The following is a 19,279-nucleotide window of genomic DNA, read 5'->3' as shown; positions in this document are numbered from 1 at the left end:
AGTCAATCCCTCTCTGGCTGAAGTTCCAAAGGAAGATATTTTGAAAGCTATTTGGTCCTTCAAGTGTGGCAAAGTGCCTAGTGATGATTGCATTCCAGCAGAGATTTTAAAAGCAATTTTAAAAACTAGTTATATAAAAGCTGACTGAAATCTTCTGTGTTATATAGCAAAAGGAATTTCCTAGGAATTCAGAGATGCCTTTATTATATGCTCTATAAAGGAAAAGGAAATTGGTTGTCCTGTGACAATCACAAGAACAGTCTCTTTCTTAGTCATTGCTTGGAAGAATTTTGTTCAAATCCTCCTCAATAGGTTGATCCTTTACCTGAGAGCCAATGTTGCTTCAGAAAGAGCAAAGGACTGTCAATTTGGTGTTTTATGCCCAACAACTCCAAGACAAATGTCAGGAGCAAAACAAAGATCCATACATAATATTTATTAATCTGGCCATGACCTTTGATATCCTCATTTGTGAGGGATTATGGAAGATGGTGATCAATTGTGGTTGTTCTGAGAAGTTCACCAGTTTGTCATAGTTCTACAATGACATGCTTGAACAAGTTCTGGATAATAATAGATGGGAGTCTTATGTTTTCCCAGTTACCAATGAAGTGAAATAGACCTGTGTGCTTGTTCCCATGTTTATTTAATGTTATGTTTTCAATTATATTGTTGTATACATTCAATGAGGATGAAAATGGCATCAAAGTCAGGTACTGCACTGACAGTAAATTATTAAACTTGAAAAACTACAATCTATGACTGAAGTGGAAGGAATTAATGTGTGACTTTATGTCTACAGATGATAATGCACTCAATGCAGTGTCTGATAATGAACTACAACAGAGAATGGATCAATTCTCTATTGCTTGTGCTAATTTTGGTCTGACAACTAACACCAAGAAAACAAAAATTTCCACCTGCCAGCACTGGACCCAATTATACAATGAACTGTCAATTACAGCAAATGTAAGAAATTTGGAATGCTATAAATAAGTTCACTTACCTTAGAAATATTCTTCCCAGGAATGTACACATAGTTGATGTACTCATGACCAGAGTTATCTCAGGGTTTGGGAGACTCCAAAGGAAAGTTTGGGGAAAAAGAGGTATTTGACTGCCTATCAAATTGAATGTGTAGGGGCCAGCTGGGTAGCCCAGTGGATTGAGAGCTAGGCCTAGAGATGGGAGGTCCTAGGTTCAAATCTGGCCTCAGACACTTCCCAGCTATGTGACCCTGGGCAAGTCACTTGACCCCCATTGCCTAGCCCTTACCACTCTTCTGCCTTAGAACCAATACACAGTATTGACTCCAAGACGGAAGGGAAGGGTTAAAAAAAATTGAATGTCTACAGTCATTGAGTTGATCTCATTGCTGTATGATTATGAAACTCTGATAGCACACCAGTGTCATGCCAGATAATTGGATCATTTCCTTTTTAGTTGTCTTACGAAGACTCTAAAGATCATATTGCAAGATAAAGTACCTAAACACTGAGGTACTTTTTGGGCTGCACTGTCAATCATGCAGAGCCTACTGCAGAGAGCACAATTCCCATGGGCTGGCCTCATTGTTCAAATGCCAAATGTATATCTGTCTAAGCGATCATTTCCTGAAGAACTCACTGAAGGCAAGCACTCACATGCAGGCCAGTAAAAGCAATATGAGGACACCCTCCTTATCTTAGTATCGACATGAGATGTGGGAATCACTTTCACAGCACCATACTGCATGGAATGCTTGTATCAACGAAACCTTTGCTTTATAAGCAAAGCAGAAATGGTGCAGCTCAAAAGAAAGGTGAGATATACAAATTTAGAAATATCTCTGCCCCAAATGTCCATAGTTCTCTTTGTGCCCAATTTATGGTAGAGCCCTCTGAGCTCATATTGACTTCATTTTCAACAATCAGTCCATTGTACACTGACACTGACACCTACCTACATGTTGTCATTTTACTCTTCTTCATATTACCTTGGATCTCTTCTCAGAATTATATTTTGAAATAATTGAACATAATATTAAATTTAATTTATCAGTTAGTAAAAAATAAAGATATTTTATTCTGAATCCACAGACTCCCTGAAATCAATCCATAAACTTTGAGACTCTATGCATACCAAGTTAATAAGCACTGCTATAGAGAGCAGTTATGTAATTCAGTGGATTGAAAACTAAACCTAATGACAGAAGGTCTTGGATTCAAATCTGACTTCAGATATCTCCTAGCTGTATGACCCTGGGCAAGTCATTTAACCCCCCACTGCCTAGTTCTTACCAGTCTTCTGCCTTAGAACCAATACATAGTACTGATTTTAAAGCAGAAGGTAAGGATTTTTGAAAAAAGAAGCACTGATCTAAATACTGTAATCTTCACAAAAAGAGGAGTATCCAAAGAGCAGTGTGGTAGATAGAACTATCTATATAAACTACAGCATTATCATAAAGGTCTTATGGTCTACTAATGTTCTAAGCTGTGCTATGCTAATGTGAATGAATTGAGTTAAATCCTCAGTATTGAGACTTTATAGTGGTGCTTAGAAAGATTCTTGTAATTCTAAAGATAAGAATAGGGTTCTCCCATGGACCTTACCAGAGATGTGAGGTTTTCTTTAACATACACATTGTAATCCAGGTCTTCAAGAAGTGTCTTCATCCCTATTGTGTCAATTTCAGCCCCATGTCTTTCAGAAATATTTTCAAATTTCTTGTTACAAATTATGAGGGCTAGGCGTGTACGGGACCCTTTTTCCATCACTGGATATATCTACAAGGAGCAAATTCAGGATAAGTTTGACAAGTTCTTTGCTTTTGCTTATATAGATAAATCAGACTTTTAATCATTTAATAATAGTTATTTTATTTTTAAATTTAATTTTAAATTTAATTAATTAAATTTAATAATAATATTAGTATCTCAGATCCATATCTTTCTTCTTTTTTGCTACTTTCTTCTTAATTGCTTCTAGATTATTTTGATTAAAGGAAGCAATGAGAAGAACTGAGATTTTGGTCAATGGGATAAGTAACAGAGCAAAACTCTACCGTGAGGAATAATTATAATCATAATATATGCATTTAGAATGTCTTCTCCCCTGTATTCCACCAATTGAAATATGATCCATTGTTCAAGATTAATATGAAGTCCAATGTGCATCATGAGTACTTCCTCAAATTTATTCTATCAGTTCCTTGAACATATGTTTATTATTATTATTATTATTTTTTTTTTTTTTTGCAAATAGGCAAACCCAAAGTAGGACTTGGACTAGAGGCTGGACTTCTGGTTTCTCAGGTATGAAAAGCTCTCAGAAAAGGATATTTCTTTTACCAATACAGGTTGGTAACTTATATACTTAGAGATTTGCTTAAAATACTTAGAGCTTAAGTGACCTACTCAGAGATCTAGAATGTGTTTGAGGCTAGGCTTAAACTAGGTCTAACTGACTTCAAACCTATTTTCCTCTCCACTTTCAAAAAATGCCTTTCTTTATCACACTAATAAACTATGTCTCAAAGGATACAGAAATATACCACACATGGATTCGTGTGTAGTACCAAAGACTCTATATCTACATATATTTATATATGCATAAAAGTTGTATATCTACACATATATACATGTAAACATATATTACAATGCAATAATAATATGATTATGGATAAAAACTGGGGTATTTCTGTTTCTATATATTTGAGAGGGAATGTGGCCTCTATTGGACTAATGTAGCATAAGTCACATTATTAAATATTTATTGTTTAATTTTTATGTGAATATGTTTTATATTACGAACTATATTCCACACTCCTAAACAAGAGTAATTATACCTGAAACTCCTTTTGTATCTTCTTTAACAATAGATATATTTATAATGAGTGTTCTATACACACATACATGTATTTATGAATACATGGATTCATATATATACATATGTATGCTGAATAAAAAAAAGAAAGACTTTAAGAACATGCCTTTAAGGCCTATGCTGAAAATGATATAAAACTTTACATAGAAGAGTATACAATTATAAAAGTACTGCTGTACTTCCCACTGTACTTCCTACTATATTAGCCATTAAGGAAGATCTGAGAAGTTATTCTTCCACAAGAACATCACAAACCAGTTTGTCTAGAAAATTCAATTTCTCCACCTTTTCCAATCCCAGAAAAAATTTATAGTACCTCTTCTACCCTCAATCTTCTTTGCATTAAAAATTCTTCACGTGAGCAGACCTTGAGTTTTCCTGAGGACCCAGTTTGTGCTGTAGAAGCTACGAGATAGAAATTAAATATACAAAAAAATTAAAATAAAACAAAACCAGCTTTTATTTTTTATTAGTGACATCATTTGTCTAACCAATGCACTAAATCCTCTTGTCTTACTGCTGCCCTAGGAAGAGGCAACAAATGAAGGATAGCATATTTTGAGAGCCAGGATGAGATATTTGATTTAGATATATCCAACTACTTTTGAAAATCATAAAATTGAGTAGATTTATCTATTGTAATACAGGTTGCAAGTGTCAGAATTAAGATTTGAATCTATGTTGTTTGACTACAAAATCCTACTTATACTTATCAGTTTTAATCTGATAAGATCTTTTTGTATCATTACTTTGTTTTCAATGTCTGCCCTGTGATCATGAATAACTGACATAAGAGAATGGGCAAAGATAATGATTCACAAAGAGAGGGTAGATAGTTCAGACTTTGAAAAAAGAGAGCAGAGGAAAAGCTGACTAATTGTTGAGTCAGATGCTCTTATCTTCTGTTAGTTAACATGAAGAAAGAGGAAACTTAATAATGGACTCTAGAGCCCAGGGCTACTTAGGGTCACTTTTTCACTATTTTATCCTTACCTGAATAAGGAAGTTTAAGATTGTGACCAAGGTGGGGGTCTCTATTCCAGATACTTTTGATTAAAATCTCTGATGCTTTAGGACCTTTGCGAATGACATAATCAATCAGGACCCGGGCCTTATCCATAGATGTGTCATTTTCTTTCTGTATTTGTTCAAATTCTTCCTGGTTGAACACGTTAGCCTGTAGCAAGTCATCCAGCAAACAATTGATTGTTCCTTTATTCACAAACTGTACAAAGAGTTTCCTCTTTTCCTTCAGGTCTTGATCTGTTAGAATCACAAGGAAATGCCATCAGTCATGAATACATGGAAAAGATTTACCTTTCAATTCATTACATTTGTTAGTATAATTTTTTGTAGTGCTATGCATTTTATTTGTTGCATTAAAATATATTGTTCTGACAGGTGCCTTATGGAATCACCTGTTCTCTTTTTAAATTGCATGCTATATTTGACTTGTTTGTATCAGATTACCCATCTTCTTGCAATCACAAACAAAACAAAACCAAAAACAAGGAAATGCACAAAAAAATTTTGTTCTATTATGGGCTTCACTAGACTGCCAAAGCGTACACACACACACACACACACACACACACACACACACACACACACAGAGTGAAGAATCCCTGAACTAAAGTCATTCAAACTCTGAATCCCTCAAATGTAGACTTTATCCACTGGCATTTATTCTGTATTTGGACATCTCTTTGAATATCTGCAAAACAGAATTTGGAACTGTCTTTTATTGAGTTCATCTTTTATAAACTTTTAATTTTATAAATAATAAATGAGGAGACTAGCACACCCTCCCAAAAGTATTAATAAAAGGAGTAGGAGCAAGATTCTGATTAAAATCAAAGAAAACAATTTAAAAAGAAGTAATAATAGTTGCTTTAAATATCTAAATTATTTCATAAGACTACATATTAGGTTTGTACATCTTAACTCAGTTACACAAATTATGATCTTAACTCCAACACAGTGTCAAGATGTAAATAAATTAGTGCATTTTGCATAGAGTAAAAAATAAGAGAAGAGCACATTATTATTAAGAGAAAACATTAGTTTTCAAACATTAAATTATCAGCAGCATATTTTCAGATTTCAAAGCAGCCTTGTGTTAAGTTATAACTGCAAAAAGATTTAACAAACAGAAAAAATACAATTTTCAAAGTGGGATAAATGGAGCTCCAATTTATGTGGAATCACTTATAATTTTAATGGCCAACTTGAACTTAGAAAAGAGATAAGAAAATTCATTTTCTTTGAAGATTTGGGTGACTTGGGTGTTCAACTTCCACTGATATGTCAGCGTGGCCACACTGCTTTTTTGTTTTATTCTTTGTTACATTGAATTGCTCTATCAAATAAGAGAGGAAAAAAAAAAAACTATCAATAAAAGCATTTAAGTAATTTAGGTTCTCCCTCTCCTGGAAACTCGGAAAAGAGCGAAAAAATGGTAGAAATCCAGCTCACAATCCCAGGATCCATAAGAGAAAGAACCTCCAGTTTAAGTTAATAAAAAGGTCAGAGAAGGTATATTTCAGTTCTAAAAATGTTATAAATCTTCTCTTTAAATTCTTCTATGGCTAATTTCATTCTCCACAGAACTCATTTAGATTTTTCTACTATGTCCATCATCCTTCCCATGAGTTTGCTACATAAGAAAACAGTCACTCATAGACCCTACTCACCAGCCATCTTCCCTCAGGTTCAGCACCTTGTTTGATTCTTAGAACACAAATGAATGCAATTATACTCTCTCTTCTCTTTGAGTCAGAGAAATTGTAGAGAAATCTCACTGGATCACGTGGTCTGGCAATAAGTGAATCATTATACATTTGTTTTGCCAATTCATATTTTATAAACTAGAAAAACCCTTCTTGCCTTCTGGGCAGAGGGAAACCTATTTAAAAAAATGGAAACTCATTCCAATAAATAAGAAGATGCTGAGTAATGCATAAGGTGTGTCTGCTGAGAACCTCCCTTATGAAGGAGCATAGAGGAAGCAACAATTAAACAAACTAGAACTGAAAAATTATTCATGCTAAGGCCCAGGTTTTTATATGTAATGAGCATATATACTTACTTGGTGTAGTTTGAAAAGAAAGTCATTCTTTTTACTTTCTCCTATATTAATAATGAATGCAGAGGATTCTTTACAGATGACATTTTCTTCTTCAATTAAGTGGCCCTCATTTTCTGACCTTTCCTTTCTTATATGCACTTCTTATTTTGGAATACAAATATTCTTTTTCTCAATGCGCTACACTCATTCTAAGCTAGTGTCTTGTTACAATCTCTGTTTTCTAGGATTTACCTTTGGTCCTGACTCAAAAGTCTTGTCTCTCTCTCTGCTTTTTATCAGACATTAAAACTCTTCAATAAAATCCTAACCACTTTAGCTCATTAATCCAAGTCTGATAATGAACAGAAATCTAATCCTTTGACCTATTTTTTGATTTATGTAAACCTAACAGGTCATTGTCATCCTCTATTTGGAGGACAGAATTATGGACATTGAAAACAGATAAAAGAGCTATTCAGTTCATGATTTTTCTCTGTTTTATAGGAAATGTAGAATATGCTTTGCAATGTTAATGAAAAACAAAAATTATGCCTAAATTAAGAGATAGAATTCATACTTGCCTTTAATATGTTACAATCATATGATATAAAAGAACTAATGATCAGTTACTCAAAATACTGGCAGGATTGATTGCTAAGCCATTCTTAGTAATAATAGTTGAAAGATCTTGGAAAACAAGAGATGTAGCACAGGGTTAGAGAATAACAAAATTTCAGATGTTCAAAATGAAAGAAAACTGAGGCTACACGCTTTAGTCCAGAGACTTTGACTCTGATTTCTTGGAAAATTCTAAAACATAAAATTAAAGAAATAGTTGCTCACAGATCTACTAAAAAAGTAGTTAATGGTTCTATTTTGGTCTATCAAATTTTCAGTGAAATACACAAATATGAGCTATGCTGTTTAATATTTATCTTCAGTTACTAGGATAAAGGCATAAATGGTTTGCTCATCTGTCTTCAATTACACAAAGCTGGAAAACATAGATAAACACATGATAATAGAGTCAGCATACAAAATGTTATTTAACCATTTAATTGTTGGTTTGCATATGAAAAGAAATTAAATAGGGATAAGTATAAAGACTTCTATTTGAGTAATAAAAATCAACTTAAAAAAGATGGGTTGTAGGAGGCATGCTTAAAAATTAAATGTTTTAAAATAATTTTGAACAAAATTAATATGGTATAACAATAGAAAGAAATATAGACTAGTGGAAATATAATCCCTCCACAAAAATGTAAAAAAAAATCTTCAAAATAAGTATAAAGCAGGAAATCCAAGGGGAAAAAAAATGAATCATTTTTTCCAGCTCTATTCATCATGGGGAGATAGAATGGTCTGTGAGTGCTGAGAACAGGGCATGTCTAGAAGTCTTCCAGAGAATTCTAATACCTAGTGACTAAAAGAGGACCAAAGATGTACACAAGGTAAAGGAGAGGTTCCAGACTCATACTGGGGAACCATGACATTATGTAAAGTGTGAGAACAGGTGCCAATAGTAGCTTTGTTTTGCTCTCTCTCTCTCTCTCTATCTCTCTCTATCTCTCTCTCTCTCTCTCTCTCTCCTTTTTGCCTGTCTTTCTAGTCACAGATCCAAGGTAGACTTCTGTAAAAGTGAAGTATGTTTATTGGTCATGTTCTAGGTCTCAGGCTTCAAGTTCCATGATAATCAAGGAAAAAATTCAAAAGCAAACAAAAGATATATGACTCTGAACCCAGGAGCAGAGTTGGTACTCATTTCTGGACTCCAACCCAGTAAGAAACTTAGGTTTGAATAACCAGGGCAGAAATCTCTGAAAAAGGGTATCCAGCAGTTTTGTCATGGATGTAGGAGACCTTTGCATATGTCCACTAGGTCAACAATCTATTAGAAATTTTATCCTGGAATTAATTGAGAGATGTGGTGCTCAGACTCAAACCAGAATCAGGAACTTCCATAACAGAAAGTCAGTGCTTAGACTTTTCCCCGTATCACACTACTTTGAGAGTACAGAAAGCTTGAAGATCCCCAACTGACAAGTCTTCAAAATCGAAAAAATAACAAAGCATTGCCATCTTACCCCAAAACATTAGGATGACACAGCAAGACAAATGCTCAGACAGTAAAAGATCTTTTAAGCAAAGCCTTAACATTTCTTGGAGGAGGCAGAACCAAGATTATGGACCTGAAACAGAAACTCAGCCACACTCTCTCAACATCTTCCTTCAAACAACTTTGAAGTAATAGCTGTTTACCTAAATAATAATAAATAATAAATATTGTTTTAATAAATAATCAATATTTCTATGTGATCTAGCCTATCACACATTTTGAAAGATGCCTTATCTGAAAGGAAGTTTCTGAAAGGGATGATAGAGCAATGTGATCACTCACAGTCACCAAGGTATCTTCTCCTTAACCAGTTCATTATAATATTCCTCTGACCACCAGGGGACATGTCTCCACTATGTATTTTCTTTAAAAAAAAAAGATTTTTATTGTCTTTTCCCAAAAATTACAAATAGAAATAACTTTTAACTTTTCTGATATTTTGTGATCCAAATTCTCAGATAGGTTATATATGCATTATTCAAAAATATATTTCCATATTAGTCACATTGTGAAAGACATGCATAATGCACACAAGAAAAATATGTAAAGGAAATAAAGTGAAAAAGAATATGCTTCAAGCTGCTCCTCAAAGAGAGCATTTTTCATGGTTAGTCTCTAAGAGTATTCTTAAATCCTTGCATTGCTGATAAATATTGTCATTCACAGTAGATCAGTTTAAAATACTATTTTTATTGTGTACAATGTTCTCCTGGTTCTGCTTACTTGACTTTGCATCAGTTCATAAGTCTTTCCAGTTTTTTTTTTCTGAAATCATCCTGTTGGTCATTTATTATGGCACAATAGAATTATAATGCAATCGTATACCACAACTTGTTAAACCATTCTCCAAATGATAGACATTCCTTTAGTTTCCAATTCTTTACCACCACAAAAAGAACCACTATAAATATTTTTTTTGTACAAGTAAATTCTTTCCCCTTATTTTTAATCTCTTTGGAATACAGATCTAATAATGGTATTACCAGGTCAAAAGGTATGCACAGTCTTATCAGTCTTATGACCATTTGGGCATGGTTCCAGATTGCCCTCCAGAAGGGTTGAATTAGTTCACAGTGCTACCAGAGCTGTAAATGTCCCAATTTTTTTAAAGTCCTCTCCAACATTCATCATTTTCCTTTCAGGTCATGGTAGTCAGTTTAATTGGTATGAAGTGGTACCTCAGAGTTGTTTTAATTTTTCTAACTAATAGTGATTTGGAAGATCTTTTTATGCCACTCAAGATAATTTTAATTTCTTTATCTGAGAGCTGTCTGTTCATATCATTTGGCCATTTACTTGGAAATAATTTAAAAATTTGACTCAGTTCTCACTATATTTGAGAAAAGAAACCTTTGTCAGAGAATCTTAGTATAAAGATTCTTTTCCCATTTTGTTATCTACATTTAATCTTTGTTATACTGATTTTTCTTGTGCAAAAATCTTTAATTTAATGAAGTCAGTTATCTATTTTATATCTCATAATATTTTCAACATCTTTTTCACTTATTCTTAGGATGTACCAGATTGTTGTGATGATTACTGTGTAATTTTGATTAGCTTTTTCATTGATTTTGTTGGATTCTCTAGGGATACTATCATAACTAAAAAGTGCTATTTGTTCCTCCTTGCCTATTTTAATTACTTTAATTTTACTTTTCTTAATTCTATATTTACCATTTCTATTACAATACTGAATTATTGGGAAGGCTTAAAACTTATCCTCATAAATGATAATGCTTATTAGTGTCTTTAGATAGATGCTATTTGTCATTTTAACCTTATTCCATTTTTTGCTAGTATTTTTGATAGGATTGGACGTATTTTTTCAAAAGCATTTCTCTATCTAGTAAGATAATTATATGGTTTTTGTTGATTTTGTTACTGATATAATCAATTATGCTGATAGTTTTTCTAATACTGAACCATAACTGTATACAATGGTATTAAATCAAACGGGTCAGAATTTATGATCCTGTGATATATTGCTGTAATCGCCTTGTAAATATTTAAATTACTTTTTTTTGCATCAAGATTTGCTGATGAGATTGGTCTATACTTTTCTTTTTCAGTTTTGTTCCTTTTGATTTGTACAGATTTGTATCATAAAAAGAATATTGTGGAATTCCTTTTTTACATGTTTTTCCAAATAATTTATAAAGTATTAGAATTATTTTTAAAAAATTAGTAGGATTCAGTTGTGAATCCATCTGGCCCTGAGCAATTTTTTTTTTCTCAGAAAATTAATCAATAGCTTCTTAAATTTCTATTTTCTGAATTAGGGTTGATTTTTCTATTACCTTTTCTGTTGATATAGGCAATTTATAAATTTTAAATATTCATCTGTTTTATTTAGAATGTCATGTTTATTTGAATTTAATTAGGCACAATAACTTTTAATAATTATTTTAAATTTCCTCTTCATTGCTTGTAAGTTCTCCATTTTCATTTTTGATATTAGTAGGTTTTTAAAAAAACAAAATTAACAAATATTTTATTTGTCTATTACTAAAAAGAACTTCTTGCCTTATTAATTAAATGATTCTCTTATTTGGTTTTATTAATCTCTTTTTTGATATTTAGGATTTCTAATTTGATGTTTAATTTGGTATTTTTAATTTCTTCTTTTGCTATTATTTTTGGTTTTATGCCCAATTCATTGATCTGTTATTTTTCTATTTTATCGTTGAAAACATTTCAATATATAAATTTTACTGCCAAGTACTACCTTGACTGTATTGCATAAATTTTGACATTTTTCTTATCATTTTCTTTAATGATATTATGGATTATTTCTATGATTTGTTCTACTACTCACTTATTTTTTAGAATAAGGTTAATTTTCAATTAATTTTAGATTTTCTGCAGCCATTTGTTCAATATAATTTTTATTCCTTTATAGTCATCAAGGAAAAGTTAATATTTCTCCTTTTCTGCATTTGATTGTGAGGTTTTTATGCCCTATTGCAGGATTAATTTGGAAGGTGCCATTTACTGTTGGAAAAAACAAACAAACAAAAAACATTGTACTTCCTATTTATTTTTCTCCAGAGGTCTGTCAATTCATACTTTTCTAAAATTCTTTTCAATTCACTAACTTTTCAATTTTTAATTTTTTGGCTCATATTTAGCTACTTATGAAATGGGAAAGTTGAGATTCCCCACTGGTATAATTTTATTATTTTTTTCCTTTTGTAACTCATGTGACTTCTTTAGGAGATAGTACACCAATTGTATATATATATATATATGTATATATATATATATATATATATATATACATATTATATATATTTTAGTAATGATATCATTTCATTGTCCACGACATTTTTTACCAAGATGTAATTTTCTTTCTTGAATCTCTTCATTAGGTTAATTTTTACTTTTGCTTTATGTGACATAATGATTGAAGCCCTAAATCTTTATCTCAGTTTAAACATAATTGATTCTGCTCCAATTTCTTACTTTGACTCTGTGTATATCATTATACCATTATACTCTGTGTATATCATTATATTATATTATATGCATTATATATTATATTAAATGCATTTCTTATAAATAGTATGTTGCATGATTCTGTTCTTTAATCCACTCAGCTCTTATTCAATTTTGGGAGTGAGTTCATCCCATTCACTTTCACTGTTATGATTTCTAAGTGTATCTCCCCATTTTATTTTTCTGACATTTGTATTTGTTTTCTCTCTCTCCTTTTATCCTTTATGTGTTCATAAAATATTTTGCTTCTAACCATCAGTTTCCCCAATTCATCCTCCCTTTTATCCACTCACATCCATTCTCTGATTCTAACTTCCCTTTAGGGTAAGATAGATTTCTATAGCCAACATAGAATATATGGTATTCCTCATTTAGGCCAATTCCAGTGAGAGTTAATTACATCTTCCCCTCCATTATATTGATAATTATTTAGTGAAATATGTATATATAGATATATATAGATATATAGATATATATTAACATTCACATCAATAAAATAGAGAAAGAGCAAAACATTGAGTTGGTCATCCAAATAAAAAATATGGCATGAGGACAGAATTCTCCAAGCTCATATCTCCAATCAATAAATAAAGTCTTAAAGTGAATTTGGAGTTTCAGATCCAATAAATGTCTGAGTGAAACACTATTCCAGTCCATAACAATGTTGAAAAGACAGAAGGAAAGACTCATATCATTGGAACAAGAGAGGAGAACAATACAATGCATGAGGTACTTGGGGAAATTACTCTCAGGTGGAGTAGAGCTCAGCTCAATTCAGCATGCATTAGGCATCTGGAGAAGTGGGCAATGTTGGAATCCAATTTTGTACTACATAACATCTAGAGAGAAAAGCTATGGGCCCTCCCCATAGCAAGCTAGCCAGGTTGCCCCTTCAGAGTTTACAATGTGAGTGTACATTCTCTTCATCCATCTCTCCAGCTGAACTTCAACTGAAAACTTAAAAAAATAGAACAATTTTTTACATATAATAGGGGGGAATAAATATTAAAAAAGAAATTGAGGAGTTATTCATCAATTAGAGATTGATTGAATGAGTTGTGACATATGATTGTGCTCAAATATGATTGTGCTGGAATACTATTGTGCTATAAGAAAAAGTGCATAGGATGATTTCAGAAAAAACTTGAAAACTTACATGAACAAATATATATTAATGAAATCCATATGAAATAAACAGATTCAAGAGGACATTGTATACTATAATAGCAATATTGTACAATGATCAACTATGAATGTTTTAGATATCAGCAGTATAATGATCCAAGAAAACTAGAAAGGACTCATGATAAAAAAATGTTCTCCATCTTCAGAGAAATTATGGTGTCTGAATACAGAATTAAGCATGCCATTTTAATTTTTTTCTTTTTCAGAGGTCTAACAAGCAGAATTTTTTTTTCAAATTTGAAAAATGAAATTATTTAGGGTGTATGATATAGGCCTAGTCCTTTGCTTCAGTGGCATATCATGTTATATAATAATATATTCCAAGAAAAAGCCCATTGACTAAATTTACATAATAGTAATCATCCAGTGTCTGATAAGCACTCTATAGCTATGATTTCAGGGATTAAAATCTGAGGAAGGTTATTGGGTATAGTGAAACCAAGTAATTTTTTAATTTTTTTAGTGATGTTCTTCTATATCATGATAAATATAGAACTATATGCTGCATGACAATATATGTAAAAACTATATCAAGTTGCTAACCATTTCAGAGAAGAATATAAAAGAAAAGGAGAGAGAATTTGGAACTCAAAATTTAAGAAAACAAATGTTAAAAAATTGTTTCTACATGTAATTAAAACATTATTGAAAAAAGAAAGCCAAGTATATAGTAGAGAGAAAAAAATATACAAAATGGTATAATAGTAATCAGCTGTGAAAAACAGATAGTTTGATCTCTATGACAATCCACAATAATCCCAAAGTACTTATGATTTTAAAATGGTCTTCAATTATATTGCAAAAACTGATGAAATATAAATATAGGGTAAAGCTTTTCTTACATAATGAGAAATGTGAAATGTTTTATGTAACATGGTTATGATTAATGGATATTATATTTCTTTATTGCTCACTGTGTGAAGAAGGGGCTGAAGATAGGTAGAAAGTTTGGAAGTGATAAGAAAAATTTTAAATTTAGCAAAGAAAAAGTCAATGATTTAGTTTTCAGTTTCTGTATTTGCTTACCTTCATTTTGTTTTTTTTCCTTGTGGCATTCAAGAAGTAAATATTTTGTTTAGACTTTTTTATTTCCTTCTAAAACTTCCTTTAATATCTTTCAAATTAAATTTACAGTTCTCTTTCATTAGTATTTAAGCTCACATTTACAGGGTACATTATTATGAAGTGCATTGTTAAATTTTATTCATATATCTTAGAGGATGCTACGCATGGATTTTGCATTGTATTTTTATTTTTCTAAAGAAAATTTTATATTCTTTTTATTGGCACTTTTTCCCCATAGTTAGATTTTTGGGGGCAATTTTCTTGTATTAAAGCTTTCAACTTTTTCAACTTGTGTCATTCTGTGAGATTTATAATACTTAAGTAGTCTTTACTCATCTTACCCTTGAAATAAATATATTTTCTTTTTTGATTATCATACATAGAATTTTTGTTTATCTTTTACATTATTTTGCTTCTATACCACATTGCCCTTCCATTCTGCCTATTTGCATTTAAAATCAATATTTCTCTTTTTTTCTGAGAGTTGCCAATAATAAAGTTATTTCCTTCTACCAATGGCTTCTGTTATACAGGCCATAATTTATGCTTTCAGAATTATTATTTTTCTTTTAAACAGTTCTTTAACATCTTGATGTGGTTCAATGACCTCTTAGGATTCTATATATTCCTATGCTTCATCTGTTTACTGATTTTCTTTTATCATAATATGTTTATTCCTAGTATAGAGTAATTTAGTTAATGTGGAAACCATATCCTCCCTTATTATTAATAACTTACTTTTTTCTGCTTATGCTCCTGGTCTTTAATCAAGTTTACTTTCTCCTGAGATATTTGCTTCAGTTCAGTACTTCACCCCCAACCTCCCCTCATATTCTTATTGCTCACTTTTTTCACTCCTTCTCCTTTGTTGTCTTACTTCCTAGGTTTTAGATCTCAAAGCTGTCTCAGACAACTGTCATTGGGAAATTCATATTTTATTGATTTCAAACTCTGTACCACGAGACTTCTGGAGCTATAGACTGGGTGCTTAGCTCTTTAGGTTTAAGTCGCACATACTCATATTCTTCCCCAATTTCCACTCTTTCCTACTTTTCTAGCAGTCTCTATTACAACAGAAAGAACTGTTCACAAACAAGTTTTCTTTTTCTTTTCTGGTTATTGAGTTGAGAAAGGAGTAGATATGACTTCTGTTGCAAATTTTTGTGTCCCTGATTTTGTGTTGTGAAAAGTGGGATGGAAATTGTTGAGTAAGTATTTTAGAGGTCAGGAAATATACTGTCTCTCCTGTTAGTTTAACAGCTTTTTACATCATTAGGGATTTTGGTGCCTTAGACTAAGGAAACAGTTCAAATGGTATTTTCCCTTGTGTCTAATTTCTTTAGAAAAGTTTAAGAAACTGAGAGGATCAGAGGAAAAGTCTAATCTTCAACCACATTCACCCTAAAGAGGACAAATTCTTATGTTACTTTATTGATTTGCTCAATCATTGTACCTCCCCTTCTTATTTCCAAGTTAGCCCTTAGTCTTTTCTCAAGTTGCTAAGCATGCACTCTGCTTATACCTCAATCAGTGAAATTTATGTTCCAAAGTATTCTTCAGAGATGTGAGTAATTCCATTTGAGAATTCCATTTGAACATATATATGATTACAAAATTCACATGACATTTATACCAAGCTGAACATGAAAAAATATGGTGAATAATTTTAAAAGAATTTATTAAATACTTAGGATGCTATTACCTTGATGGCCAAAAGAGATGCCAATATCAGAATCAAAATGTACTTTGTTATGAAGAAGTTTATATTCTAATATGAAGCTATAACATATGTAAAAAGGCAATTGCCATGAAGGGATATCATGGTTTTGAAAATTACAGTCAACTTATGTATGTAGAGAATTGGCAAAATCTTATCAGAATGAAATATAGAATTTATTTAATTAGTTTCCAAAAATTGAAATGGGTAGAGAAACAGGTTGTTCATGGGATGACATTATGATTAAGTTCAGAAACTGAAGTACCACGGAAATTCTCTCAGATGTAGTTAGTGACTAAGTTCAATACACAGTGAAGCCATAGGACAGGAGTCAAAACATGGAAGTTTTATGTGCTTTAGGGCTTGATTGGTGGATTGGGAAGGAGAGCAGCCATTGATGAGATCACTGGGTAGCAAAGTAACCATTGGTTTCCTCGATGGTTTCATTAAGTAGAATCTGATTATGAGTTCACCACAACACTGAAAAATCCAGGACTATATACTTTTGCCATGAAATTGCATACCTATTCTAAAGTAAAATACTCCCCAGTTCATGACTATTGAACAAAACCTCAGTGGCTCAACAGAATAAGACAAGGAAGGTAAATGAGATGAAGAAGGTTATAATTATCTTTTAAGGGGAGCCAATTGGAATTGAATGTTGAGTTAGAAGCTCTGTTCTTTGATAATTGACTTGAAGAATGAGGGAAATGAAGAATGTACTCTAGAAAACAAAATTACTTTAAACAAATTTTTCTGCTGAGTCTCCATACTCACTTGAGTAAGGAAGGTTCATCTTTCTGGCAAGGTGAGGATCTCTATGCCAGATGCTTTTGATTAAAAGCTGACATGCTTCTGGACCTTTCCAAATGACATATTCAATTAGGGCCAGGGCTTTATCCATCGTTGTGACATTTTCATCTCTCAATTCTTCCATTTTTTCCTGGGTTATCATTCCACTCTCCAGCAGATCATCAAGTAAGCCATTGATTATATCTTTGTTCACTGACTCTACAAACATGTTCTTCTTCTCTTTCAGTTGCTGAACTGTTTGAAGTACAAAGAATATTTTTTTCATTTGTGAGCAAAGGAAAATGTAAATCATCATTCTTAACTCTATTATACAAATAGTAATTAATTCCAGTTTGCAAGGAAAATGCATTGGTATTGTGTATACATGAGTGAATCTGTTTATACTTATATTTAAATACATAATAGTGCTTTAAAATGCATTTTATGTGAATTATGAATTGTAATGGTATGTGGTTTACTCCTTTATGAATAAAACTTAATAAAACACATTTTAAGAAAGAATATTTTACAGAAATATTTAATCTCTAAATCAATATTCATCCAGATGTGTGAACATATTTAAGTTACTATAAAGATGTAAAAATTAATATTATAAACTGAAATTATTTCTTTCAATTATTAAAATGTAGGTATATGTCTTTGCTTTAAAATATTCATATGGCAAAATAGAAAACAGTTGAATTATTTTTAAAAGTTCAAGGTATCAGAAACAAAAAATCCAATCTGTTCTGAATATTTTGTACTCATAACTTAAGGCCCTCACTTGTGGAAAACTACCTATACTTTTAGATTCCATGAATATTAGTTTAATTAGATTGATTTTTTGTTTCCTTTTTTTCCCCTTCTTTGTTACATATCAGGGCTCTATGAATAGAGGAAGACAGTAAGCTATGTTCAGAAGTGGAAATAAAAAAGAAAGGCTATTTATAAATGCTTGAGAGTTTAATTTCTCCTCCTTGACTTTTTCTTAGAATCTTGGAAGCAGAAAAAGTACTTAGTAGATTCTAGACTTTGACATTGGGACCCATCTAAAGGAGAACCCTTTTCCTAAGAAAACTACAGTTTTCATGGAAAGCATTTTCCAATTCTAGATATTAATATCTTCCCAAGGCCCTTCTTAAATTCATTTCTTCACAGAGCTCTCTGGGATTGCTCTCCTATAACTAATATCCTTCCCAAGATTTTCCTCCTAAGAACAGGGTTACAGAATGCTCACTTACCAGCCATGGCTTCACTCATTTAGCTATTGTATCACTCCTATAATATGGAGGAAATCAATGAAGCTCTTCTCTTTTAGTCAGGGCTTAGTCATAGAAAATATCTCTGCATCACATGGTTTGGCAATGAAGCAAAAGATTATTTAAATTAAGTAATGTCATTGTTGTAAACTGGAAAAACCTTTCCTTCTTGCTGGACTGGTCATAATAATGAAGTTCTCATTCTATCTTTAAAAGATATATTATCCATAAGCACTTTCCCTCAAAAGCCAGATTTAGTAACATTCAGTTTGCATCTGCTGGACCTTAATGTAAAGAAGCATAAGTGAGGGGGCAAAAATCCAAATAATTTGGAGAGAAAAGTATTTTTTCATGACAAGAGCAGTTCAGTTTTTTATATATTACATATTTATTTACTTTAATATGTGTTCTAATTCTGACTTAATTTAGAAAACTGAAGGAGGAAAATGCATGAAAAGAGAAAGAGGAATTAAATAAGGGCAAAGAATTTCTAAAGATAACTTGCAAGGTTTGCAATGTATGTCTGAAGCTAAATTTGGGAATGAGAAATTGGCAAAATTGGGGATAAACTAAGAATTTCAGAAAAATATAATCTCCAGAATCAAATCTGGTTGAAATTTTACTTCCATTTAAAAAGAGGATCAGTATCAAAGAAGTTATTCTAGAATTATGAATATTAGATTAATAAGTGAGTAGTCTCCAGAAAGAAAAGAAAA

At 31.7% G+C, this 19,279-nt stretch overlaps 1 protein-coding gene across 2 annotated transcripts in view; it reads right to left on the bottom strand.

The window, feature by feature from the left end:
* Positions 1-18,628, bottom strand: part of LOC100032610 (caspase-1-like) — a 43,318-nt gene extending 24,690 nt beyond the window's left edge. The window contains exons 1-5 of one of the 2 annotated variants that reach the window (XM_056794450.1): positions 18,546-18,628; positions 17,290-17,559; positions 4,861-5,130; positions 4,184-4,272; positions 2,595-2,768 (exon numbers count right to left, since the gene is read on the bottom strand). In XM_056794450.1, coding sequence (XP_056650428.1) covers positions 2,595-2,768; positions 4,184-4,272; positions 4,861-5,130; positions 17,290-17,559; positions 18,546-18,564 — 822 coding nt within the window. In that variant the 5' untranslated portion in view covers positions 18,565-18,628. Of the gene's footprint in view, positions 1-2,594; positions 2,769-4,183; positions 4,273-4,860; positions 5,131-6,560; positions 6,789-17,289; positions 17,560-18,545 lie in introns of those variants that run through there. The other variant, XM_007494909.2, reaches the window with a different exon arrangement.
* Between the last annotated feature and the right edge of the window lie 651 nt (positions 18,629-19,279).

The sequence above is a fragment of the Monodelphis domestica genome, chromosome 4 (assembly GCF_027887165.1).
Source record: "Monodelphis domestica isolate mMonDom1 chromosome 4, mMonDom1.pri, whole genome shotgun sequence".
In the NCBI taxonomy this organism is placed as follows: domain Eukaryota; kingdom Metazoa; phylum Chordata; class Mammalia; order Didelphimorphia; family Didelphidae; genus Monodelphis; species Monodelphis domestica.
This window is presented reverse-complemented; position numbering and strand designations above follow the sequence as displayed.